Source organism: Nansenia antarctica (genome assembly GCF_963989245.1).
Source record: "Nansenia antarctica genome assembly, contig: SUPER_8_unloc_1, whole genome shotgun sequence".
NCBI lineage: Eukaryota > Metazoa > Chordata > Actinopteri > Argentiniformes > Microstomatidae > Nansenia > Nansenia antarctica.
The window spans coordinates 242,401-270,315 of NW_027663471.1; the positions used below are offsets into that span (position 1 = coordinate 242,401).

The following is a 27,915-nucleotide window of genomic DNA, read 5'->3' on the forward strand; positions in this document are numbered from 1 at the left end:
CAGAATATTTATGAGGTAAAAAGAGAAACAGACTCACTTTTATGACACATTTTTCAAATAGCTGCCCTTGTTGGATGAGCTGTGGCTCAGGTTGTGTGAGTTCCATGTGCAGACATCCTTGATCCTGGTGTCCCCCTGAGCTGTCAGGGACGGGGTCCTCAGGACCAGAGGCCATGTGATTCTGTACTGGAGTACCAGAGGGCTTTTCCACAGGAGCTGAAGTCAGGCAAAATCTTACATTAGTCACAACCAATACCAGATCACTACTGTTTACATGTTATACCCATTTACATTTTAACCATTTAGCTGTTAAAATAATGAAAATACCACCGCTCATCCGTGATCAGACTTGAGCTGAGGTGCTGGAATTTAAGAGTATCAATAGTGCAAAAAAACAGCATCTGTCCGCACACTCAAATATGTGCAAAAAAAACGTAGTTTATTGCACGAGCTTTCAGTCATAAACCTTCTTCAGGGATAAAGCAGACAAGTAAATGCAGTGGTATAAAGGCTTCAAACAACATCACTTAATTAGCCAATGCACAACATCTGTGTCACACTATTTCACCTAGTGGCTAGGCATCAAGGGAATTGTAGTCCTAGATTTAGTGGACTACAAAAAACATGTGTTCATGTTTCAGACAGGAAACACCAAAGTACATGAAATATTTACGTATATCCCTACCCGCCTCTCCAATGAGGTAGTAGAACAGCTTCACACTCACATTTTCGGTCGCATCTGGCATAGAAAGTTCCACGTAGAGTGTAAACTCCTCCTTCCACGATTTCCACGTCTTCGCCAGGTTTCCAGAGTCCAAGCATAGCGTCTGTGGAGGTCTCAGACCGTCCATCTTGTCCGCTTTTACTGGAATCACTTCTGCTGGAGTTTCTGCTTCCCCTCTGTCCATCCGCCGTTATTGCTAACCAGCTAGTTAGCTCCGATGCTAGGCTATTCCTCACTGTAGCAAAGTTCGGTTTTCTCACGTCAGGAACGTGTCCACCTCGCTGTCACCATGTTATATTCTGCCTAGTCCTATACTGTACTCTGACTAACAGAATTGACGATTAAAGCATTCTCTCAAGTAGCTTACACGTTTATTACAACTCCGTGTTGACCTTCTACATCCAGCTCTCCACATGGCTGTGTCACACTCAACTTCGTCCGTGCGGAAACAAACCTTATGTTTTAATACAATCCTATTGTAACATCGCTGTCCGCTGGGCGCTCGCTACGGCGCCGTGCTGAATGCTGCCAACTACATCAGCACCGTGCTGGGGGACTGGGGGGACAACGTGGTGAGAACGCTTTATTGGGACACAGCCTCCCTATGCAGGGTTAGGGGTTAAAGGGCCAGACTGTGTGGCCTTAATTGATGCACTCTCTAAGTCTCTAAGTTCCCTTTCAAACGCACCTTAATGGATATTTATTTCTTTTATTTATTCGAGAGAATATTTATTTTGATTTCCTTTTCAGAAAAGTTTTACTTTTTTTATTAGTAGGTTGCAGCAGTGTTGATGCTCCTCTCCCCTCCCTCCCCACCCCTCCTCTCCCCCCTCCCCTCCTCTCCTCTCCCCCCTCCCCACCCCTCCAGTTCTTCCTGCAGCTGCAGCAGGCTGCGGTGTCCCTGGGGGAGGAGGAGGTGCTGGGGGGGCTGGGGGGGCTGGAGGTGGGCCGCCTGGCCTCCCTGGAGGGGTCTCTGTTCGAGGGTCTGCTGGGGCTGCTGGAGAGGCTGAGGGGCGACATGGTGGGGCGGCTACTGGACGCCGTCATGAGAGAAGTGAAGGAGAAGAGCCAGCCCTACTGCAGGGACAGGTGGGGGGGGGGGGTAGGGGTGTGAGGGTGGGTGTGGGTGTGGGTGTGGGTGTGGGCAGGGGCGCCGCTAGGGGGTGGTAAGTTAGGACGATTCTAAGGGCCCAGCACTGACAGGGGCCCATGAGAATCTTCTTTTTTTTTTTTATATATTATATTTATAAATAATAATAATATTATTATTATTATTATCATAAGGACGTTAATGTAGCCGAATTCAAATTATAATTCTATGTATTAAAAAAAGTCACAAAAGAAACAAACTGGAGTTTTGTTTCTCTATGTTTACATTTACATGTTTGGCATTTAGCAGACGCCTTATTCCAAAGCGACTTACAATCAATACATTTGAATACTAAACATGTGAATCAGCAGTCCACCATTCGTTGCAGGAAGAGTACTCTAGCTCGGGCCCGGGGCCACTGATAGAAGGAAAAACCTTCTCCCTATTATCGCCTTCTACTAAAACTTTTCTAAAATATATATATCTATGTTTAACAAAATGAAGCCTTATTATTTACCCCTCTATTTATTCACTGCATGGTTCAGTCCACCGCGCGCGAGCTGCTAGACTAGAGGAACGTTACCGCCAATATTCTGACAAGGTTTCCATGACCAACATGTCCTGCTGTAGTATGTGTGTGGGACAGATGGAGGACAGCCAGATTGGAAATGCATCAAATGTACGTGTGCGTGCGTGGACGATGTCGTGAAAGGCAAAGCCAAAGTCAGGGTCTCAAAAGAGAAAAGTAAAAAAAATCACTAAAAACAGTGGTTTAGTGATCTAATCACTGCGTGGATGATCTAGTTAGCTCGCTATAGCTAATTAACATTAACTTCAAGTATAGTTAACTTACAGTGCACTGTCAGTATAATTTCAGTTAAATGTATGAGATGAGTGCAATTTTGGTCCAAATATAGGTTATTAGAGCTCAGTGAATTTGTATCCAGCAGCTATGCACTCTTGCTATAGCTAGCTAGCGAACTAGTATAATGTTACATGCTAATGACGTCATGCACAGATGCAGCTTCAGGATCAGGACTCCTTCCCTCAACCCACCTCCCAGCTGAAGGAGAAGGAGGTGAGCAGTAGGAGTTTGGGGTTAACAAACATATTTTGAATATTTTAATGTATGCTGCATTACCATGCAAGCATTGAATACAACTTTAGCTAATATTCATATTTAGTTAATAGTTCTTCCATTAATTGCAATAACATTGACCACTGGCATCTTAATAATATTGTTAGCTAGCTAGATAACATTTAAGTTAGCTAATCTGGTGTAATGTATGTGTTATTATGTTAATACTATTATAGGACATCTATGTACCTATGGATACTCCATGCCAGGGCCCTCTTCAAGCAAGGCAGCCAGAGAGGAGAGCAGAGGTGGGGGGGTAGTGGTGGTCTAGTGGATAGTGAGTTGGACTTGTGATCGGAAGGTTGCGAGTTCAAATCCCGCCTGAAACCTCACCACTACTAGTGCCCTTGAGTAAGGCACTTACTTAGACCTCAGTTACTCCAGGGGGAATGTCCCTGTAATTCGTAATTGTTTGGATTAAAAGCGTCTGCTAAATGGCAAAATTAATTAAAATTAAAAAAATTAAGAGGTAAAGAGGCAGAAGAAGAAGAGCAAGAAGTAACAAAGGACAATGACAGCAGCACAGCAAGTTGGCTTCATCACTAGATTTCAAGGATCTTATTAAAGATTTTGCTACTAAGAAGGCCCAGCGTTTAGCTTTGATTTGATTTGATCTCTTTACTCCTATCTTGAATCGTTGTGCATTAGGCTAGATATAGTTTTTAGCTCTCCAGGTATACTATTCCACAGTACTGCCGCAGTGTAAAAATAAAAATCTTCCCATTTCACATTCAATTTCGCTGGCACCATGTCTGTGTTGCTCCCTCTTGTATAAGACACGTTTGTCTTTGTGGAACAAGCAATGCTGAGTCAGTAAATATCTCTGCTAAAATTCTTCATTGATCTAATCCTGACAATATTATGGCCAACTGATCTTTACAAGATCTACATTTATTTAGACACAATACCACCCCATTAAAATTATATTTTTTTACTTTTTGTGTGATTTATACTTTTATAATTGGGTTCCAATCTTCATTTAATTATACTTTTGTCCTTGTGTTGTTCAAGTCTTAATTTAATAAGTTAAAGAATGTTGAGATTTCTTTGCTGAATTGTTGATTCCTGTATTAACTGTAATTTTAAATTACATTTACAAAAGATGTCCATCATTGGATTTCTTGCAGTGCATCAATAGTTCATCAACTTCAACTGGGTTTAGGTTGATGGGTGGTTTAGGTGGGGGGGGCCCAAAATGATATTCTGTCATGGGGCCCAGAATCTCTAGCGGCGCCCCTGGGTGTGGGTGTGGGTGTGGGTGTGGGTGTGGGTGTGGGTGTGGGTGGGTCGGTCAAGATGTTTTCTGTAGAAGCTCATCCTGTTGGCTACTGCTGCAGTACTTACAGGAGATGGACACGAGTGCGTTTGTACATTTGCTCTGAGAGCGCCGGAGCACACACTGGGTTCAAAGTCATAAACGGGACCAAGTCATTTGTTTGGACAAGAGGCATTCCATGAGCGCTGATCAGATTCCACAGCGAATTTACGAACGCAGGCAATTTCTGTCTGGGAGGGAGGAGGGGGTACTGGTAGTGGTTAAGGTTATGAATATTAGGTTAGGGTTAGGGTTAGGTTTATTCATTTGATTGATAATGATAATAATAACTTTTATTTGTATAGCACTTTTCCTGCAAACGTTGTTGATAAGACAATTTTACCTGATGTAAACCCTCTGTATTCCCTCCCCCTCCGCCCCCCCTCAGATGGCTGTCCCTGCCCTCCCAGAGCGACCAGGCCACCATGTCTCTGTCCAGCTCCGCGTGTCCCATGATGCTCTGCCTGAGGGACCACCTGCTCCGCCTGCAGCAGCTGCTCTGCCTGCCGCTCTTCCACTCCGCCTGGCAGGGCCTGGCCGACCGCCTGGACCTCTACCTCTACCAGGACGTAAGACTGTCTGTCTGTCTGTCTGACTGTCTGTCGGTCTGCGTCTGGAGATTACATTTTACATTGACATTGACATTTTTGGCATTTAGCAGACGCCTTATTCCAAAGCGACTTACAATCGATACATTTGATTAAGCAAGTGAGCAAGTGAGATGTCTGTCTGGGAGTGTCAGCGTGATGCACCTTGTGACACACCTCATTAATTGTGTGTGTGTGTGTGTGTGTGTGTGTGTCTCAGGTGATCCTGTACAACCATTTCAACGAGGGCGGGGCAGCCCAACTGCAGTTTGACATGACCAGGAACCTGTTCCCTCTGTTTGGACACTACTGCAAGAGACCCGAGAACTTCTTCAAACAGTGAGTGTCTTTCTGTCTCTCTCTCTCTATCTCTCTCTCTCTGTCTCTCTCTCTCTCTGTTTCTCTGTCTCTCTCTCTCTGTCTCTTTCTCTCTGTGCCTCTCTCTGTCTGTCTCTTTCTTTCTCTCTGTGCCTCTCTCTGTCTGTCTCTCTCTCTGTCTCTCTCTCTGTCTCTCTCTCTCTGTGTATCACCATGCCCCCCCCCCAAGTGTATAGAAGGCCTTATCTCTCTTTCTCTCCCCTCCTCCCCTCCAGTGTGAAGGAGGCCTGCATCCTGCTCTGTCTGAACGTGGGTTCCGCCCTGCTGCTGCGTGACGTGCTGAGGCAGGGGGGGGGGGGGGGGGGAGGAGGAGGGGGACACCCCCCAGGGACAGCAGCAGCCCTCCCCCGTGGCGGCCCTCAACGAGCTGGGGGTGTTCCGCCTCGCACCCTGCGACGTCCTCATCCTGCTCAACCTCCGCGCCTCCTGGCCCGGCCAGTGACCGGGGTCAGAGGTCAGGGATCACAGGGGGTCACAGGGACCAGGAAGAGGAAGGCCCACAGCTCCCTCACACCCGATTGGACCAGACCAGGTAGGACCACTGGACCACAACGACCAATGGGAACAGGCCCTGCTGACTGGACTAGAGACTGTCTGGAGTCAACAAGCTGTTTCTCCCTGGTGGACCGACCCTCCCGTGGCTGTCTGTGTGTTGCCATGGAGATCTGGTACACACACACACACACACAGGACGAAGTGCTGGATTGAACGGTTCTTCAGAGGAGTGGACTTCTCCTCCCTCCCTCCTTACCTCTCTCCCTCCCTCCCACCTCTCTCCCTCTTTACCTCTCTCCCTCCCTCCTACCTCTCTCCCTCCCTCCCACCTCTCTCTCTCCCTTTTTACCTCTTCCCTCCCACCTCTCTCCCTCCCTTCTTACCTCTTCCCTCCCACCTCTCTCCCTCCCTTCTTACCTCTTCCCTCCCACCTCTCTCCCTCCCTTCTTACCTCTTCCTTCCCCCCCCTCCCTCCTTTATCCTCTCCTCCCCTCCTCCCTCCCTCCCGCCCAGTACCAGAGCTAGGAGACCGTACCACTGCTGTTTTAAGCGGTGTGATGTGTTTGATAACAGGACATCTGTACCGTGTGTTCATGTGTTAGCTGGCCGTTTTAAGTGTATGTAAACATTTGTAAAGAATGAAATTACAAATACAAATTATTTAAATCTGAAAAGTTTTAATTTCTTTCATTCCTTAAGTGTTCTGAGGATACATTGGATACACACTCACAACTGTCACACACACACACTGTTCGAACAGGCTGTGGTTTGGGGTGGCTGGGATCTTTGATGACACCGTTTGTCGTATATATCCTGGATGGAGGGAAACTCACATCCAGTGATGCGCTCGGCTGTCCGCACCACCCTCTGTAGCGCTCTGCGGTTGAGGGCAGTGCAGCTGCCATGCTAGGCAGTGATGCACCCAGTCAGGATGCTTTCAGTTGTGCCTCTGTAGAAGGCCCGCAGGGTCTCAGACCCCATGCCAAACTTTTTCAACCACCTGAGGTGAAAGAGGCGCGCGCTGCTGTGCCTTTTTCCCACCTGTCTGGTATGCACGTCCCAGGTGAAAAGTATTTGGTAGACGGAAGTATTGTTCTTCTCACACAAACATAAGATGCAAGTTCTGTATGGAAGCATATAGTGGACTTAATTCAAATGTTAATACAATTTGAGATTGCAATTGCATGTTCCACTTTTGCATGCATTCTTTCAGTCAATATTCAAATTCAAATGCAATCATATGATTTTCATTTTCATTTTCATGTACCTGGTATGCACATTCGCTGTCAATATTAAAATGATACTGAAGAATCTTCTTGTCGGTAAAATGATGGAATGGATCAATCTATTGAGGATTCGTGATCTTACATGCGTTGTGTCATCTCAGATAGATTAGGTGTGCAGCATACATGATTGACAAGAAAGAGAATATTCCAAACACGGGTCCAATGAGTACTTAACATATTTTATTAAGCCCACAGCAGAGTAACTTCGTCAGTAAAGTACAAGCATATGAACAATCACCCTCTGGCCCAGGATGGTTTAAATACCCTGGGAGTCAGATACCGGTAAGCCTTGGAACACCGTGCCACATCGTAATAATCAACATCAGTCAGCCTGACGCCAGCCCGCAAGACACCCAAGGCCGGTGTCTGTACCGACTGCCAGTCAGGCTGCCCGATGCAGAGACCATCTTCTAAACATGACAGACAACAGCTGAACGGTGTGATAGAGCAATGACACACAGATTTATATTATAAAGAGATCCCACTAAAACCTAACAGTGAAATACTATCAGAGCTAACAATACTGCAAAGCCATTTGACATTTCATTTTCAAAATCATGCGCTGCTTTGTAACTGACAAAATTCAAAAGTTCATTCTAAAGTGAAAATTACTATGCAATCCCACAATAGCATTTTCATTTTCCTCTTTTGCCTGCATTATTTGAGTCAATATGACAATTGTAATGCAATAATGTGATTAGCGTTTGCATTTCCATGTTCTAGTAAACACATGCTGACAAAATTCAAACGTTGACCATTTCATGCAATAATGGCATTCATCAGAGCAATTGCGCGTCATCTCCCTGTCATCAGAATGATCACGCCCCTTTTTGGGTGATAGAAGTGTAGAAGTTTGACTGGCGGTCAATGGGAATTTCCGTTGCCGTGTAAATCCCCAGACTGCCCAAATCCGATGGCCAGTCAGGCAAACAATTACCGTATATAGTGTCGTTGCCGATCAATGATCGACGTCGTTATATGGATGTGTCCTTTCAGTCTGCCTCCATCCATGTGGATGAACCACCCGACCCAAAGGCCTGAGGTGTTGTAGGAGGTAAGAATATGATTTAGGGGGTATTTAGTATAACAGGCTAATGGGTTTATTGTGAGTTTACTTTGATTGTTTGTTTATTGCCTAGATCACCGTATTGAGAAGTCATATGGTTATGGGGGGTGATATTGCAAGGTAATTTAAGCACCTGCGCACCTTGCATGGCGGTAGTGGAGAGAGAGGGGAGCGATGTATTTTTGTTGACCGCGTAAATCAAATGAAGAACAACAAATGCCTGATGACAGGAGATGACGTATGACTGCTCTGATGAATCAACCCCTATTTCATTAATTTTCTCTATATAACGACGTCGATCATTGATCGGCAATGACACTATATAATAGTTTGCCTAACTGGCCATCGGATTTGGGCTCCTAATATCTAAAAAGCACTACGGTTTTCTTATTTTATCGGATTAAAGTAGCAAAGACCAGAAATGTCCATTGACCGCCAGTCAAACTTCTACACTTCTATCACCCAAAAAGGGGCGTGGACATGACGGGAGCCAAAGTACCCGGATGCGTTGCTCTGATGAATTGCATGAACCCGCTTAGGCCTATAGGCTAATATATTAGAATATATTATTCAAATTATCCCATTCTCATGTTCTACCGGCCTGTCAGGAGCTCTGCAGTGTTACGGACGTTACGGACAAGCTTTTTGACAGCGTCATCCCCGTATCACATGCCTAATGTCATAATAATAATGTTGTGTCCGTGTGTATTCATTTATCATTATCGTCCATAATAATAATGTTGTGTCCGTGTGTATTCATTTATCACCCACTGAGACCACCACCACCCCACTGAGACAAGCATGCTGTTGTTCTCCTGTATGGTCACCGGGGGGGGGGGGGGGGGGGGGGTGGTGGCAGTCTTTTTGAAAGATTGTGAAGTCATTTGACTGGGAGCGTACCTATGTTCCCTGGATCCCCACTTCCGAAAAAGGGTCCTATGTTCCCTGCTTCCGAAAAAGGGTCCTATGTTCCCCGCTCCCGAAAAAGGGTCCTATGTTCCCCGCTCCCGAAAAAGGGTCCTATGTTCCCCGGTCTTATGTTCCCCGGCTAATTAACTACTAAATTGAAGTAAATTTAAAGTTGTTTCCGTCCATGATTGGAAGATTGTATAGCCCATATGCAAATGAGATAAATACTAGTGAAAGGCTATCTCCCAGCTAACACAGTTACGCAGTGCTTAATTTGTAAATCTGGAGGTGCCGGAGCAAAAAGTGCTCCGGTGACAGAGGCAACCAAAGCCTCTGAAAGGTCCCTGAGCGCAAAAAAAACGTCAACAAAAAAAGTCCCCAGTGTCGCGTTATGGTGTTAAATAACCCATTAGACCTAGGTTGCATCAACGCGTTGCCCATGCCCACAGGTTTACTGTTTGAAGTAAATTGAACCATATGCACAAACATAGTTTAATTAGTTGGTTGCAATAAAAGCCTATATTTTGGATTGATATCTCTACTGTATTTATTTGATTTCGTTTGACAAAAATATAGAAAAATTATTTAATAATGTGTATATATATATATACACTGTCACTTGTGTTTCTTTTAGGAATATAAGATTTTCAATTCCATCTCGAAAATGATCTATCTAGGCAGTACTCAAGTTGTAAAAGAAAATCAGGGGAGGTGGTGGATTTTATCATATGAGGACAATTTTAGCATCCCCTCAGCGTCAGTGACTTCAGTGTCAGTAACTTGGTAAAAATGTCATTGCATGTGTGCGTGCCCCCTCACACCTTGAAAAAGCAGTAATACCACGTTCATTGATAAAATGACAAAGTATGGAAAGAGGGGGACGATTTTGACTGTTTTTATTTCTGGGGGGATGCCATCCCCCCTCAACTCGAGTGCTGCTTATACTGTAATAATATAATGGTCTTATTCTTATCAGGTGGTCTTATTCTTATATGGCTGCGAACTCCCTTTGCGAACTCCCAGACACCGGAGAAAATCCAGTATAATTTAGCGTGTGGCCGGCCAAGGTCCGTTGTGGAACGCACTACACAGTAAATCTTGCAGTGCTAAAGTAACACTTAAAGAGTTACATTTAACACTATTCCGGAGTGTATATGGTCCTACTCCAAATTGGATTTAAACTGACTCTTTCCCTAGTGTTAACATTTTAAATAGAGTAAAAAAGTAACTGGTGTACACTGTTTTGTGTTGTTTAAACTTAACACTACAGGTTAATTAGCTCTGTGGAGTGTTAATATCACTCCCAGTAGTGTTGATAATTCACTCTTCTGTGATAACAAATCAACTCTGATTGAGTTAAATTCCTATGCTCATTAACACTGCATTGAGTTATTAAACGTTAACACTGGAGGGTCAGTTGACTCAGATAAGTGTTGATTTTACACACTGCTGTGTTGATAATTTACTCTCTTACAGTGAAAAACCAACTCTGATAGAGTAGAATTTTAACATCAATTAACACTGCATGGTGTCAAAGAAACTTGCCACTATTTGTTAAATAAAATCTGTGTGGTGTTATTTTTACACTTACCGGTAATTTAAAAGTCTAACTACAAGTGAGTAAAAATGACAACTTAACACAAATTAATGCATTCAACAACTTTATTTTCAGCTCCCAACCATGTGAGCCCAAAATATGAAAAGATGGAGATTATACCATCATATACAAATTCACATCAAATGCACTGTGGGGGACATGGCGCATTCTAGCCTGCAGGTAGAGCTAAGCTTTAGTGGAATGGGGATGATGGGATGATTGGCAGCAGGTGTCGCCAGTCAAACCATCATCCACATGACTATTTCACCTGTGTGTTTGTCCCTCTTGGCAGGGAATGAGACAGAGGAATCCGGAGAGCAGGCAGAGGAACGAGCCAAGAGGGACAAACACACACAGGTGAAAGTCATGTGGCAACGGAGAGCCGAAAGGGCGAAACACCGGGCGCTAAGAAATGTGTTCACACTGGATGTAGCTGTGTGTTTGGTACTTTTTCTGGTTTTAGGAAACATTTAAACACTAAACACACTGATAATTTTGACCAACAGGTTGACACTGATGTTCCTTTAAGCAGTGTAGAAGAGGGGGTGACAGATGGTCTAGTTGAGACGTCGACATCTTATCTTTTAAGAAAGTCCAATAAGAGCACCATAGATATATGTGCCACTGCTGTCGCACAACTCAAAGCAGGTGGATTAAGTCAGTCTAGTGTAAATAGTTTTGTGTCATCCATGGAAGAAGTCTTTTTTTATTTTTTTTACTTTAAATGTTTATTATCATTTTCTTTTATCAAGTGCAGTCAAACAATATTTCACAACATATTGATGTTACATAAAGGTGTCACGGGTAAGTCGCAAAGGAATAACAGTCCATGAATATCTTTCTTAAAAATAAATAATAACAATAAAGTAAAAGAAGAAAAAACAAACAACAACAAAAATAATCCCTAATTTCCTCGCTGGCATTAACAACCACAACAGCCAATAAACAGAATCATTATCACCATTATCAACAACAGCAGCAGTGTGACAACAGTAACAATAACAACAACCAACCATGGTAAGAGAAAAGAAAGGGAAAAAATAAATAAAAATAAAAATATAAATAAACACATCTGCATATCAGTCAGATCAAATGAAAATGTAGTGCAATGGATGACCATCTATTAAGGAATGTGTCTAATTTTAATTTCAATAGTGCTGTTGTACGTTCCATGTTGTAGACTTGTTGGATTCTTTCCCTCCATTGTATAACTGTTGGGGGGTGTGGCTTCAGCCAGGAGGTTGTGATTGCCTTGTTAGCTATTAAGAGAAGGATTCTCAGTTGGTATGTTTGGCTGTTTTCTTCAAGATCAGCTGGGAGTATCCCTAATATGAAATGTGATGGTTCTAGAGGTAGATCTATAGAGAGACATTTTTAAATTTCTCTTTGTATATTTTGCCAGTATTCTAATATCTTTGGGCAGTCCCAAAATATATGCGTGTGATCTCCAACCATGTCACAACCCCTCCAGCAGTGATCTGAGGTGGTGCTCCATTTCGATGTTATAAGTGGAGTGTAAAAGTATCTCATTTTAATTTTCCATCCAAATTCCTTCCAGTTTGGGCTATTGGTTACCTTATGTCCCTGACTGCATGAAATCTCCCATTGCTATCTTCTTTTAACTCTTCCTGCAATATCTTGTAGATACGTGATATGAACTTTGTCTTCACTGTTCCTTTAGTTGTTAATATAAAGAGGTGTTCTAGTTGTGTTGGTAATGAGCAGAGCTGTTCCCATTCTTGGTGATGTTGTAAATAGTGTCTAATTTGCAAGTATCTATAGAAGTCTTGATTTGGTAAGTCATATTCCTCTTTGAGTTGTTCAAATGATTTGAGGACTGCTTTGTCAAATAGCTGGTCCAGAACCACTAAATCCCTTTCCTTCCATTTCAGGAATCCCTTGTCTAACCTAGCTGGAGGAAACTCACAGTTGTTTGCTATCATTATAGCTCTGGAAGTGGCCATGGGAAGTTGTAGCTTTTTCCTCACAGTTGACCATATTTGTAAAGTGTTTTTGCTCCATACATTTGTAACTTTCTTTTTCCCCCATATGTCTTGGTTTAAGAATGGTATTGTATGTAAAGGTACATTTGGGCATTCACTCTGCTCCATTCCCACCCATATAGTGTCAGTGTCTTGGGATATCCATGCAATCATTGCTCTGAGTTGGGCTGCCCAGTAATATTTTTTCAGGCTAGGTAGGTCCAGACCTCCTCTTTCATTTGTGCAGAGTAGTCTTTTAAATGTAAGTCTGGGTCGTTTGCCTTGCCAAATGAACCTGGACAACCATTTATCCAATACAGAGAAGGTGGAAACAGGAACATAAATAGGTAGTGATTGGAAGAGGAATAGCAACCTTGGTAAAATATTCATTCTTATACTTTCTATTCTTCCTATCAAGGAGAGTGGTAGGATTTCCCAGAAGAAGTCTTTTTTGATATTCATAGTCAGGCTAAAGATGCAGCTTTACAGTGCGTATCCTCACAGGACACAGATAGTAAAGAAAAAATAGAACAATCCTTTAAAAAAATTGGAAAACCCATTCACACCTTTAAATTCTGAAGCTAAAAGAAACAAACACTTAAAAGGAAAATGGGGAAGTGTTGTACCTATTGAAAAGGTGCTTGGCACACGATTTGACAGTAGAAGAAACAGAACTACAAGAACATATGACCAGGTTATTGTAACTGATAAGTTTGCATATGTTCCCATTTTGGAAACACTTAAGAACATTTTTCAAAATCCAGAACTTGCAGACATGTTCAAGCCCAGGCACATTCACAAGGAAGGTGTGTATGCAGATTTAAGAGATGCCACCTATTTGAAAGAAAGTCCCCTATTTTCTGTAGAAAAAGATGCCTTGCAGATTCAGCTGTTTTATGACGACTTTGAAACGGCAAATCCCTTGGGCTCTAAAAAGGGCTTACATAAATTAGGTGCTATATATTTTACATTAAGAAATTTCCCCCCAATCTTTAATTCCTCTTTGATTAATATTAAATTGGGACCTTGGCCCCGCCGAGACACAACCAGAAACGAGCAGTCATCATCCGGTTCCATAAATTCCAGGACCGGGAGTTTGTGTATCAGTCCAGTAAACAGGCTACCATCACACATGACGAGATCAGGGGCGATTTCACCGCAATAGGTGCATACTGCGGCTTCCAGCTAAATCCATGCAAGATGAGTCATACAATGGGAGGATACACCCAGTGTTTCCTCTATATGCATTTATTGGTGGCGGGCCGCCACGAATGAATTTCCTCCGCCACTAATTGATTCAGTCCACAAAAAAAAACTAAAAAAACTAAAATAAAAAAATCCACCTCTGAACATTTTAGCTGATTAAAATATATCTGATCCTAGATCAGCGCTATAATGGATGTTGACTAAAAGTGCACCTAAATCCACACCCATCTCTCTCTAACCGCTGATCCAAAATCAGATTAATGACATTCAGTTGACGACGTGACACAAGGGCTACTCCTGATTGGTCTAAATGTGAACCGGCATGAGAACCGTGCAGACTCAACCATCCCGCTACCTTCCGAAATGCTCGGGCGCCTGTGTTTTCTCCTCGCAAATAACGGGCTAAAAGTCACCGGTAGTACCATCTAAAAGATACAAAAAGCTGATCTAGCTAGCTAGGTGTACAAATAAGATATCACGTTAAATAACTTCGAAAAATTAAACGAAAACAGCGACAGATGGATGGATTTTTCAAGAAAAAAGATGTCCCAGACACTTCAAACATTGCTGAAGCTAGCAGTGGCTATGAGCGATACGAAACTGCATGGCTGGGTGTCGTATTGCAGGATTTAAGTTTCTCTCTATATTTCGGGACGAGGAGCCGCATGGCATGGTCGGACCTTCCCAGCGGTGCCCTCGGGAACGAACGGTAAGCCTCGTTGATAGTAACGTAGCAGTGGTCTAGTATGTTAGCTCCTCTGCTGGGGCATGACACCTGTTGTTTGTAATTGGGAAGTTCTGTTGGTGTGATTAAAATCGCCGAGCACAATAACTGCTGCGTCGGGATTAGAGTTTTCCACAGAGGAGATGTAGGTAATACTTGGGACATTGCAATTGAAATTGCGTTCAAAGTAAAACACACACATACACGCAAATATTGACAGTAGAGCTTGGCTTGATAGTGTATATCCCCACTGTGCTGGGTCGCCTCCACACCTGGCACCACAGGGGCCCGTTAATAAGACAGCTGTCTGTGGATTAGTTCGAAAAAAATGTGTCCAATACAACGTTGTAGTTGTTTAGTACAAATGGGTCTATAGCAGCTAGGTAACATTTGTCCTGTATCAGAGTTGTGTTGTTGGGTCTTGTAGCAGGGTTAGCTATAGCAGCTAGGTAACATTAGTCCTGTATCAGAGTTGTGTTGTTGGGTCTTGTAGCAAGGTTGGGTTAGCTATAGCAGCTAGGTAACATTAGTCCTGTATCAGAGTTGTGTTGTTGGGTCTTGTAGCAGGGTTGGGTTAGCTATAGCAGCTAGGTAACATTAGTCCTGTATCAGAGTTGTGTTGTTGGGTCTTGTACAGTTGCTCAAAATGCAGATAAGAGAAAGTATAGGCTAATATCAAACAACAATCCCAGAGATGACTAACTCAAACGTACGCATAACTAAATAAAAGCAGGCCAACTAACGACAGCTACACGCCCTCAACTGGGAACATAAAGGATAAATTAATTTTGCAATCGAACGTGTCCTACAGCGACAGCTGGTCGTGCAAATCAGGTTCTGGGAAGATTTTTGTAGCTTTTTTTTTGTGCCATCCTCCCTCTAGTTTGAAATTAGGTCGTTGTTTTGAGCGCGCGTGCGCGTTTCATGCGCGCGCGGACAAACCTATCCGCCACGAATGGAAAAATTCCTGGAGGAAACACTGTTATATATATATATACAGTATATATATTGTGTAAGGCTCTTCAGAGGGTGGTGAAAACGGATACACCTTTATTATCTAGTGGTCTGTCTGTCATCCCTTTCCCAGGTCTACAGAAAGTGTTGTCAAAAGGAAATCACCAGGTTGATTTAAAGAAACCTTTTGGATTGATTGACCTTCAAGTGAAACTCAAGGAATGTGTGGAGACAAAGGGGTTGAAGACAGTTAAACCACCTGTAGCACCTCGCCCAGATTTAGCAAAACTAACTCTCCTGGGGAATTCTGCACTCAGCATTGGAAAAAAGGTGAGGATGAGGATATAAATGCAGACCCACTCACATTGCTTGTCAGCTCTACTTGTGAAGAGAAAGACATACTTCAATTGTATTTAGAACGGTTTTCCTCAGAGGAGGAAGTCAACCTGACTAGACATGGAAAAAGCAGCTGGATCCTCAAACTGTCCAATCAGTCAGGTACAGTTTGAATTCATGTTCAAGAAATGAAAAATCTATGCTCCTACTTATGTAATGTATTGTTCAGAGGTTACATCTTGATGTGACTATCAATTGGCATGACTCATCTCACAACTGGGAATAGTGGTAATAAAGAAACACTTCCTGGTTACTGGAACACTAAGGCTACCTTTTTAAGTTATGATTTTAAACTGATGATATAATATTGGTTGTCATACGGACTGTTTATGGCAGACCTGGGCATTGTACGGCCCGCGGGCCAAATACGTCCCGCCAGATGATTCTGACCGCCCGCGAAAGATTACATGATAATTAGAAAATACATCAATTTTTTTTAAATTTATTATTATTTATTATATTTTCTAATTATCTCATGGGTGGACTAAAACCGCATTGCTTTTATTTTGAAGCCCATTTATTCTCACAGTGCACGCAATCGTGCACGTGAAATGCGTGTTATTGACAACCTGTCTTCCTTCCGTGTCACCCCTGAACTGTCTACCTTCCTTGTCAGTCAAAAATGCGAAAATGTCGGCTTATGCCAAAAAGAGGAAAGTGGATGCCGAACGCAGAACTTTCAAACAAATATGGACTACTAATTTTTATATTAGTATAAAACGCGCAACTTCAAGCTTACGGAGGAGCTGGCAGCAATCCGGCCAATGAAAGGAACCACAACGGGGAGTGATCTGTTCACCGAGGTCAACGCATGCATGGACAAACTGGGACTCGAATGGGACAGACTGGCAGGTGTCACTACGGATGGATGTCCGAATTTGACAGGGAAAAATGTTGGGCTTTTGAAAAGAATGCAAGATAAAGTGAGTGAACTCAACGCAGAGCAGAAATTGGTGTTTATACATTGTATTATTCATCAGCAAGCGTTGTGCAAGTCAGTGCTAAAACGTAGCCATGTGGTTGATGTTGTTACTACAACAGTTAATTTCATCAGAGCGCGAGCATTAAATCACAGGCAGTTTGTTTCACTATTGGTGGAGCAAGAGAGCGAACATGGTGATGTCAGGTACCACACAGCTGTCAGATGGCTCAGCCTGGGCAAAGTGCTAAAAAGGTTTTGGGTTCTGAAATCAGAGATAAAGGAGTTTTGTGAGATGAAAGGCAAAACCATCCCAGAGCTGTCTGATGAGGACTGGATGGCAGATTTATCATTTGCTGTTGATGTGACTGCAATGATGAATGAACTGAACACACAACTGCAGGGCAAGGGCCTTTTTGTTCATGAAATGCATAGCCATGTGAAAGCCTTCATGACAAAGTTGCAATTCATTTCAAGGCAACTAGGCAGCAACAATCTCGAACACGTGAAAACCCTGAAAGAAGTCAAACCATCAGCTGATCACCGGCACAGGTACTCATCCATGTTAGGAGCACTGCATGATGAATTTTCAAGGCGTTTTCAAGATTTCAAAAAGGTTGAGGATGAAATGCAGCTGTTTTCCTCTCCCTTTACCTGCAGTGTTGAAATTCTATTTGAATAAATGATATTTTTGAAAGCTAACCTCACCTTTTAATTGCCAAATAATAACATACACTCTTACCAGCGGTCAAAACAATGCCATTTACTGCTTTTTATATAGAAATAAAATGTATATTATGCATAATTGAGTTCGGAATTTTGGCCCGGCCCTCCAAAATATTTTCAGTTGCTCATTTGGCCCCCTGGGAAAAATAATTGCCCACCCCTGGTTTATGGGCTAATGTTTTGACTTTGCTTGGCCATCACATCATGCCTTTGTGTATGTCCTCTCAGATGTAGAGAAAGTCCTAGCAAAGAAGGATCACAAGTATGGAATCTCTGTTGTGGTGTACAATGAAAACGTGATGGAGGCAGGGAAGATGGACCCCAGACGCTTCATCCTCACTGGGTTTTATGAGAGCTGCAGGTGCAACATTGTCTCTCTGTTCATTGACAGCTGTAGCCAGGGGGCAGAGCATGCCTGGGAGACCCTGGATGATGGAGACAGTATAGTAGTCACCTTCAAACAAGACATTGGTGGGTTCACAGATACTCTACAAAAGGTTTCAGTGCCTTTTCCTTGTCCTTTTGCCCTTAGTAAATCGGAATCTTTATGTGAAGCTCTATGACTCTATTTGATGATCAACTATTTATTGTGTTTTATTCTATTATATTCTACTCTATTCTCCATAACTCCGCTCCATTCCGTTCTATTTATCAACCTCTGATGTACACAGATATAAAATCGTTCCTGAAGAAATGCTCCTACAAGAAATTCCAGGGGATGGAGATTAGGGCCTGTCATTTGGAGCTGACAGACTCAGTGCTCGTTCAAGGGGACATGGGCCAACTCAATGAGGATTCCCTCAATCTGTACTTCTCCAGCAAAAGAAGCAGAGGGGGAGGCATCAAGTCCATGATCTGGGTCACCAAGTTCAAAAGCATTGTCATCACCTTTGAAGACTGTCATTATCTGTCAAATGTCATTATCCTCTAGCTGTTATGGTAATTGTAGTACTGTATCTATCTACAGTTCTGTATTCACATTCATCATTCATTATTTGAATAATGTTAACCCCTTGTTTTCTTTAGTGAATGATGTCCCCTGTTCCCTTCTTTCCAGTTGCACATAATGTGGCGGAACACAAGCACAATTTCGGCGGGGTGGACCTCATTGCCCAGCTGTTCTACTCTAGCCTGCAGAAGGCTTTGACAGGACAGACATTGCCTCTACCAGCCATCAACACTAACGTGGTCCTTCCTCTCAGCACGGAGCTCCTGGGCTTCATCAGCCACAACGAGGCACGTAAGGAGTTCACATCTCAACTCTGCAAGGTCCATGCGAGCGTCTCCTTCAACATGGCCACGGATCCTCCTCAGATGGACCTGGAGATGAACATGGAGAAGGAGTCTGTGGGCATGCTGCGACTGGGCCCAGCGTGGGAGAGGAAGGCCAAGAGAGAGGCCATGGACCTGTTAAATAAATACAAAGAGGTCAAGTTGGATGCAGAGATGGAGGTTTGGGTAAGAATAGAGAGCGATTGCCTTGGGCTCAGCTCATCTGATGCCAGCATTTCCTACAAGAGTAGCAATGACAAGATAGTGGTGGTGGCAGTGCTGGACAAGGTGAAGACCATTGTGGAGCAGATTGAGAAGATGGTGAAGAAGGCCAATGATGAGTTGGAGACACAGAGGGACACTATAGAGAGAAAAATCCCACTGGTTTCCAAAGAAGAGCTCGATTTCATCTCTGACCTTGTCTCTGGCAAACTAGTGGACGTGGGGTTTTCCAAAGACGAGGAAAGCTTTATCATGTGTCAGAAGGGCTTGAAGGACAAGGTGAAAACAGCAGAAGGAGTCATTAAAGAAACCCAGGGAAATGTTGAGGCCAAAACACTTGATAAATCAGTGCTTCTGATGGGGTTCTTGATGTCTCTGGACCTGAAGAAATTTAAAAGCGACCACTTTGACCAGAACCACATATCAGCCACATGCATCCTTGGTGATGGCTCCCTCCAGATCCTAGCAAAGAAAGACGACCTCCAGAGAGCTGAAGACAAACTACATGAGGTCATTAAAGAGGACGCCATTGAGCTCACTGCAGAGCAAGCCAATGTGACCAAGGGGGAGCATTGGATGGATTTCTTCACCAAACTCAATGGCGACCTTGAATCCAGTAATAACAGTCAAAATGTCAGCATCTCGCTATCAGGGGGAAAGATTGGAGTATGTGGATTCTCCAGTGTGGTAGCAGATGTGTTGAGCAAGATAAAGGGTTACCTGGACAACAAGAAGCCAGAAACAGTAGATGTGTCTCTCAAATCAGTCCAGGAAGTAGAGTTTGTGGCCTCTTGCATGGACCTATCAGAGGACCCAGAACTCAAGGCCCTGGGTGGTACAATACCGCCATGCCAAACCCAAGGATCCCCCTGCCTGAAGGTCACAGCAGCCAGTGATAAGATCAAAGAGGCTGTAGATGCAGTGAATAAACGTATCTGTACAATTACAACAGCGAAGTCTGTATACTCCAAAGCTGGGGAATCCAAAGTCCTGGAGAAGAACGAGGTGGCCGTGGCCTTGAAAGCTAAGGCCAAGGATTTGAAATGTAAGCTTTACTTACTGCCAGTGGCTGCTAACTGTCTGCAACACACTTACGATATAGATCGGCTTGTCACTTTAACCGTTGCTCAGGGTAACATCTCCCAACATGCCTCAGATGCTCTGGTTTGCCCACTGAGCAGCACTGCCTTTGATAACCCAGTCGCACAGCAGTTCCTTCAGTTCGGAGGGCCTCAAATAAAAAATGTGATTGCCACATTCCAGAAAGAGAGACAGAGTTTAGTGGCAGGAGATGTGGTCTTGTCAAACCCCGGCACCCTCAGAGCCAAAAGCCTCATCTATGCAATGATCCCCACATGGGGTAAGGGTTGCATCCCCCTGAACACTTTCTACCTGCAGGCTGCAGTCAAGCAGAGTTTGATAAAAGCAGACAACACACAGTGTGTCTCCATAGGGATGCCTACTCTGGGGTGTGGCACCTTTGGTTTTCCAGCCAAAGAGAGCTGTGAAGCAGTTATCAAGGGAATCCTTGGTTTGAAAACTGATGGTACCAGTCAACACCTGAGGAACATATTTGTCATAGATTCCGACGCCAAGATTGTGGAGGAATTCCAGTCAGCCGTTGAAGGAATGGTAAGTAACCTCCTTCTGTAATTCCTATGGTCAACGTCAGGCTAAACGGGCTCATTATTGGGAAGTACGGAATCCACGCTACATGTAGACACGCTACAGATGAAGTTACCCGGCAGCCGGCACTCGTGAAAAGAGTAACAAAAGGCCCATTGACCCACTTATAAACTCATATCATAATGCTTCCTATCATAAGACATGAGAAATGGAAAAGACAAGGCCACAGTGAGACTTCTGGGAGACAGAGGGAAGGCATCATGCTCTAGCACACAAGACACATACTACACACACACATACACACACACACACACACACACACATAAAAATAATAAAATGTGTTGTTACTGTTACTGTGTTGATGCTGTTACTGTGTTGATACTGTTACTGTGTTGATACTGTGTTGATACTGTGTTGTTACTGTGTTGATACTGTGTTGTTACTGTGTTGATACTGTGTTGATACTGTGTTGTTACTGTGTTGATACTGTGTTGATACTGTGTTGTTACTGTGTTGATACTGTGTTGATACTGTGTTGATACTGTTACTGTGTTGATACTGTGTTGTTACTGTGTTGATACTGTGTTGTTACTGTGTTGATACAGTGTTGATACTGTGTTGTTACTGTGTTGATACTGTGTTGTTACTGTGTTGTTACTGTGTTGTTACTGTGTTTATACTGTGTTGATACTGTGTTGATACTGTGTTGTTACTGTGTTGATACTGTGTTGATACTGTGTTGTTACTGTGTTGATACTGTGTTGATACTGTGTTGTTACTGTGTTGTTACTGTGTTGATACTGTGTTGATACTGTGTTGATACTGTGTTGTTACTGTGTTGATACTGTGTTGATACTGTGTTGTTACTGTGTTGATACTGTGTTGATACAGTGTTGATACTGTGTTGATACTGTGTTGTTACTGTGTTGTTACTGTGTTGTTACTGTGTTGTTACTGTGTTGTTACTGTGTTGATACTGTGTTGATACTGTGTTGATACTGTGTTGTTACTGTGTTGATACTGTGTTGTTACTGTGTTGATACTGTGTTGATACTGTGTTGTTACTGTGTTGATACTGTGTTGATACTGTGTTGTTACTGTGTTGTTACTGTGTTGTTACTGTGTTGATACTGTTACTGTGTTGTTACTGTGTTGTTTACTGAGAGGAGCTCTCATTGGCCTGCCTATGGCTACCCTAACCCTGCACTGCCCTCCTGCCCTACGATAGCCAGCTAGCCTGAACTGCACTGGTCGATGTACCAAGCCGCTTCGTAAGACATTGCCTCCTCTGACTGCATCTTTGTTTCTCTTCAATTCTGGTCTGCTTTCTCTGGCCTATCAGAAGGCAGAAGAAGGACAGTATGCACGGCTCATCTCTCTCAGCACCTGGCTCTGCACAGTGGGTAATGAACTCACTAACAGCCCAATGAGGAAGTTAAGCATAATTATGTACGTGTTCAGTGAAACCGTTAAAGGCCATTCGCTTGTCTCATCTTTAAAAGGCACAAAAAAGGGGGATCCAGCCTTGCTCCACGCTTAACCAACACCAGGCCAGAGCAGTCTGGGGGTGCTACACAGACAGGGATCCACCTGAATAGGAGGTATGATGTACTCTACTCTGCCTGTTGGACTAAAGTGACGTTATGGGGTTCTACGACATCCACTCTTGGGGGAAATCCATACTTTCATTGGACAGGGGAGTCTGCAGATCTGCTCTAGAAGTGTCACTGCCTCCCTTTTAAAAGGGACATTATTGTCAGACCAGAATTAATTGTTGTGAAGACGAAATGTGCGTTGTGCAGCACTTTTTGTAATTAGGTCAAGTCTTCCTGTTTACACCTCCTCCTTCCCTTATGAACAGGGTTACCATCGAACCACAGTGACAAAGACAGCACCAACCACTTCTCCTACAAACGCCACTCCTAATACACCTCCACTACCACCGGCGAAACCAGGGTCAGACCTCAAAGGTAATTTAAAGCCCCAGTCTGCAAGACTTCCAGTTATTTCAAATCATGAAATGTACTAATGGTTGAACTGTCCTAACCTTATAAGAAACAAAACACTAAGGACCTATTAATCCATTGTTTATATTTTTCCACTATAATAACCTGTGTTTTAGCATCGCTATACTTTTAAGTACAGTATAATACCTTTTCCTTTGTCAATAGTGATCTCTGTGTTCCTGAAGAAGAGAGACATCACCAAAGAGACCGTGGATGTCATAGAGAATTCTAACAACAGTGATCTAAATCTGAACTCTGGTAAGTGTCTGATTCACTCAGGATGTGGGCATGGACTTGTTTTTTGTGGTGAACCTCAATGGTGAACGTATATGTGTAACTTATCACAACCTCTTTGACAGGTGTATCTGGAGCCATCCTGAAAGCAGCTGGGCAATCTGTAGTGGACGAATGCAAAACACTGGGTATGGATATGTTGGAGAGGACTAAGTTGTATCATAAAACTAGAAAGTAAAGATAAAGTCATACAACTAACATGATATCATTGTTGCCCCATCTATCATAATATCTGAAATATACCCCATACTCCACAGGTACCCAGAAAGCTGATGGTGTAGTGCTTACTGGTGGTGGAAACCTAAAATGGAAACACATCGCTCAGATGGTCGGACCAAAGACCGCTGCTGATATTACTGCCTCTATAGAGAAGGCCCTTCAGCTGTGTGAGAGTAAGAAAGCAGCCACTGTGTCCATCCCCACTATTGGCACAGGTAAGATGACAACATAACAAAAACATGTTTTTAACACAAAATACAATGACGCAAACAAAACCAAAAAAACACATTGTCTCTCGCTGAGAGAATCTCCCGCAACCCTAACCCTAACCCTAACCCTACTACCATAGTATGTCAACCCTAACCCTAACCCTAACCCTACTACCATAGTATGTCAACCCTAACCCTAACCCTAAACCTACTACCATAGTATGTCAGTACTACGTGTGGAAGTGGGAATAAGAAAAACTCATCTCAAACCAAAACCAGTGTTTCCTCTATATGCATTTATTGGTGGCGGGCCGCCATGAATGAATTTCCTCCGCCACTAATTGATTCAGTCCACAAAAAAAATAAAAAATAAAATACACCTCTGAACATTTTAGCTGATTAAAATATATCTGATCCTAGATCAGCGCTATAATGGATGTTGACTAAAAGTGCACCTAAATCCACGCCCATCTCTCTCTAACCGCTGATCCAAAATCAGATTAATGACATTCAGTTGACGACGTGACACAAGGGCTACTCCTGATTGGTCTAAATGTGAACCGGCATGAGAACCGTGCAGACTCAACCATCCCCGCTACCTTCCGAAATGCTCGGGCGCCTGTGTTTTCTCCTCGCAAATAACGGGCTAAAAGTCACCGGTAGTACCATCTAAAAGATACAAAAAGCTGATCTAGCTAGCTAGGTGCACAAATAAGATATCACGTTAAATAACTTCGAAAAATTTAACGAAAACAGCGACAGATGGATGGATTTTTCAAGAAAAAAGATGTCCCAGACACTTCAAACATTGCTGAAGCTAGCAGTGGCTATGAGCGATACGAAACTGCATGGCTGGGTGTCGTATTGCAGGATTTAAGTTTCTCTCTATATTTCGGGACGAGGAGCCGCATGGCATGGTCGGACCTTCCCAGCGGTGCCCTCGGGAACGAACGGTAAGCCTCGTTGATAGTAACGTAGCAGTGGTCTAGTATGTTAGCTCCTCTGCTGGGGCATGACACCTGTTGTTTGTAATTGGGAAGTTCTGTTGGTGTGATTAAAATCGCCGAGCACAATAACTGCTGCGCCGGGATTAGAGTTTTCCACAGAGGAGATGTAGGTAATACTTGGGACATTGCAAAAAAAATAAAAAAAAATAAAAAAATCAACATCAGGAAACTAGGGGACCACCAGGTTAGACAGGAAGCAGGGCTTACACTTAGAAACAGATTCCAAGCATTAGCAGAAATGGGAGATGTTGAGGAACATTGGGAAAGCTGCAAGAAGGCCCTCATCGACACATGTGAACAGGTCCTAGGCTATAGGTGATGATTCGCAAGGCATTCTGGGAGATTTCACGTAACTACATTTGGAGTGTGCCTCTGAAAAAACTCAGTGTGCAGGGCCTTGTAGCACTACCACATCAGCTTACCTCTACATCCCAACAACAATCGTGGCGAAAGATGTTTACCTGCAGTAATTCTGTAGCTACATGCTATGTATTTCATCATCTGTCTCTTTACAGGGTATCCGCGGTGTCTTGAAAAGTATTAACTGTAATTTTCCATTAAATTTACAAAAGATGGCCATCATTGGATTTCTTGCAGTGCATCAATAGTTCATCAACTTCAACTGGGTTGTCTAGGATGATGGGTGGTTTAGGTGATTCAACAGATTAGTGACCTTGAGCTTGTATATCCTCAAAGCATGCATGTATGAGTTGACTTGGAAACTGTTGACATTCAGGCTCTGAGTCAAAAATATCCTGAAATATAGATAGGATTCAGATAGGAAAGAGTTCTAAATGGATTGACTTCTATAGCGCCTTATTCCAAAGCACTTTACAATGGCATCTCATTCACCCATTCACCTACCAATGGTGGCAAGCTACCATGCAAGGCCCGCCGGGTTGTCTAGGTTGATGGGTGGTTCAGATGGGGGGGGGCCCAAAATGATATTCTGTCATGGGGCCCAGAATCTCTAGCGGCGCCCCTGCCTACACTATCTCATGTATAAGGTGTGAAACACAGTTGTCTGTTGAATTCACTTCAGTATTTCAACACGGCCAATCATTTTTCTGTAGACATAATGCATGATATTCTAGAGGGGGTATTTGATGTAGTGACACCACTTCCGGTTTACCGCAAATCTACTTCCGGTTTGGGAGTTCATCCTTTGCCAGAGAGAGACCGAGACGTTATGTGTGTTCTCCATTCATCATCCAACATCCAATGCAGATTTACACAAAGCAATGTTGTAAGTACGAAATATCAAGTGTTGGATTGTAGGTGCAACGGTTCTCGTTTTTTTTACCGACGGTACGGTTTGCGTTCCACGGCTCAATTCACTAGTGAACCGTGACGGTTTTCGGTTTATGCTGCGATTTGGCTGCGTTCGTAAATTAGCTCTGAGAGAGCCGCAACAGTTTGAGGAAGCCCCGGATTCCTACAAGTCTGCGGTGTGGGGTCATTTCGCTTTTCCCGTTGAATACGACAATAAGGGGGGGGAAACAGTGGACAGAAATATTACTGTCTGTAAGCTCTGCTTAAAGCGTGTGCCATATGCAAATGGTTGCACCTCTAACATGAACCAGCATATTCGCCGCTACCACTCAACGATAACACTGACTGGGAGCAGGAAAGCCAGTCAGGTAGCGTCAGTGAGCAGACAGCAGTCTCTCTCTGATGCGTTCGGACAGACGTACACTACCACTTCAGAGAAACACAAAAAAATAACCAATGCAGTGGGGATGTTCATTGCAAAGGATTTGCAGCCCTTTTCGGTGGTTGGAGATTTGGGTTTTCGAAATCTGATAAAAACTCTCGAGCCCCGTTACAGTGTCCCCTCCCGTACATCATTCAGCACCAAAATAATCCCCGGTATTTACCAAACAACGCGCAGAGGCATTGAAGACGATTTGGCAAAAACACAGAGCTTTGCACTGACTACGGAGGGTTGGACCTCCCGGGCAACGGAGAGTTACCTCACTGTCACGGTCCACTACATGTCACCGGATTGGGAGATGAAGAGCGCAGTACTGCAAACTCGTCCACTATACGAAAGCCATACCAGCGCGCACCTGGCAGAGGAACTAACAAATGCAGTGACTGAGTGGAAGTTGGAGAGGCCAAACATAACAATTCCCGTAACAACAGACAACGCAGCAAATATCGTAAATGTGATCCATGAAGCTGGTGGACTGGGGCCACAGATCGGCTGCTTTGCGCACGTCGTAAATCTCGCCGCCAAGAAAGCAGGGGCAATAACCCCGGTGTCCCGCCTCCTGGGTAAGATCAGACATGCAGTCACTTTCTTCCACAAAAGCACCACAGCCCACCATATTCTGACAATTAAACAAGATATGTTAGACTTACCAAAACACAAATTAATCCACGATGTCGCAACTCGTTGGAATACAACACATGACATGTTGGAACGCTATGTGGAAAGTGTTACTTTTGTAGTGTGAATTTGTTTTCCTCCTGTTTGTATACGGGCTACCAGCTGTCAAGGCTAAAGTGCACTTTTACTTTCGAAAGTGTTTATTTATTTTTGGACATTTGAAAGTGTTATATACATAACATATACATGTGTATGTTAAAGTTCCATATTATTGTAGCGAACGGGAACTGGTAGTGCAACTCGCCCCATGCGGGAATCGAACCCCGATCTCCCGCATAACCGATGGCCGCGCTAACCATTAGACCAAGAGAGTTAACTTAACGGTTTAGACCGTTTTAGAAGGCCATCGGAGAGGTGTGTCCACGTGAGGGACTTGACATAGTGTAGCGAACGGAGACTTGGTAGTGTAACTCGCCCCATGCGGGAATCGAACCCCGATCTCCCGCATAACCGACGACCGCGCTAACCATTGTAGCGAACGGGAACTGGTAGTGTAACTCGCCCCATGCGGGAGTCGAACCCCGACCTCCCACATAACCGACGGCCTAGTTGAAAGATTTAACCCACTAGAACTCAGTCCGTTTCAGCCTGCTGTTACTGACCCCGGATGATAGAAGTGACTATGATGCTTTAGTGGGGGCATTAAAGAGGCGTTTTGGACAATGTTCAGCGGACAGCTTGCTTCGTTCTGAACTGTGCAGTCGGAAGAGGCGGCCCGGGGAGCCGTTGAGAGATCTCGCAAATGAAGTGGAGAGGCTCGTTCACCGTGCCTATGCTCACATGCCCCCGTCCATCCTGAGTGAATTAGCTCGAGACCACTTCCTACAGGCACTACTGCCGAGTGATCTGCGTGTCCAGACGCTGCTGGCTCATCCTAAATCTCTCCTGGAGGCGTTGGAGCTAGCCTCGGAGAGGGAGATGCTGGGCGCTGGCAACCCCGCCGCTACGTTGGAGGACGCACCGAGGGTGAGGGCTGCTGTCGTGTCGGAGAGGAGTGAAGCGGCGCCGGCCTGGGCGGTGGAGCTAACACAGCTGGTACGGGCTGCCTCGCTGAGTGGACAACAGCGGCCACGGATGGGACCGAGACTCTGCTGGGCATGCGGAAAACCCGGCCACCTGGCCAGAGAGTGCACCAACACGGCGGAGAGACCGGGAAACAGTATGGGGAACGCATAA

The 27,915-nt window shown here is 43.9% G+C and overlaps 1 protein-coding gene across 1 annotated transcript; it reads left to right on the forward strand.

Moving 5' to 3' along the window:
• Positions 1-1,137: 1,137 nt before the first annotated feature.
• On the forward strand, positions 1,138-27,915 carry LOC308164656 (protein mono-ADP-ribosyltransferase PARP14-like; the record flags this gene model as incomplete). The annotated part of the gene is made up of 14 exons (XM_080550730.1): positions 1,138-1,164; positions 1,593-1,813; positions 4,656-4,836; positions 5,075-5,193; positions 5,448-5,764; positions 15,884-15,949; positions 17,721-17,963; positions 18,164-18,397; positions 18,550-20,618; positions 21,955-22,015; positions 22,784-22,876; positions 22,978-23,040; positions 23,170-23,346; positions 27,410-27,915. The coding sequence occupies 14 exons, from the start codon at positions 1,138-1,140 to the stop codon at positions 27,913-27,915; spliced, it is 4,377 nt and encodes a 1,458-aa protein (XP_080406856.1).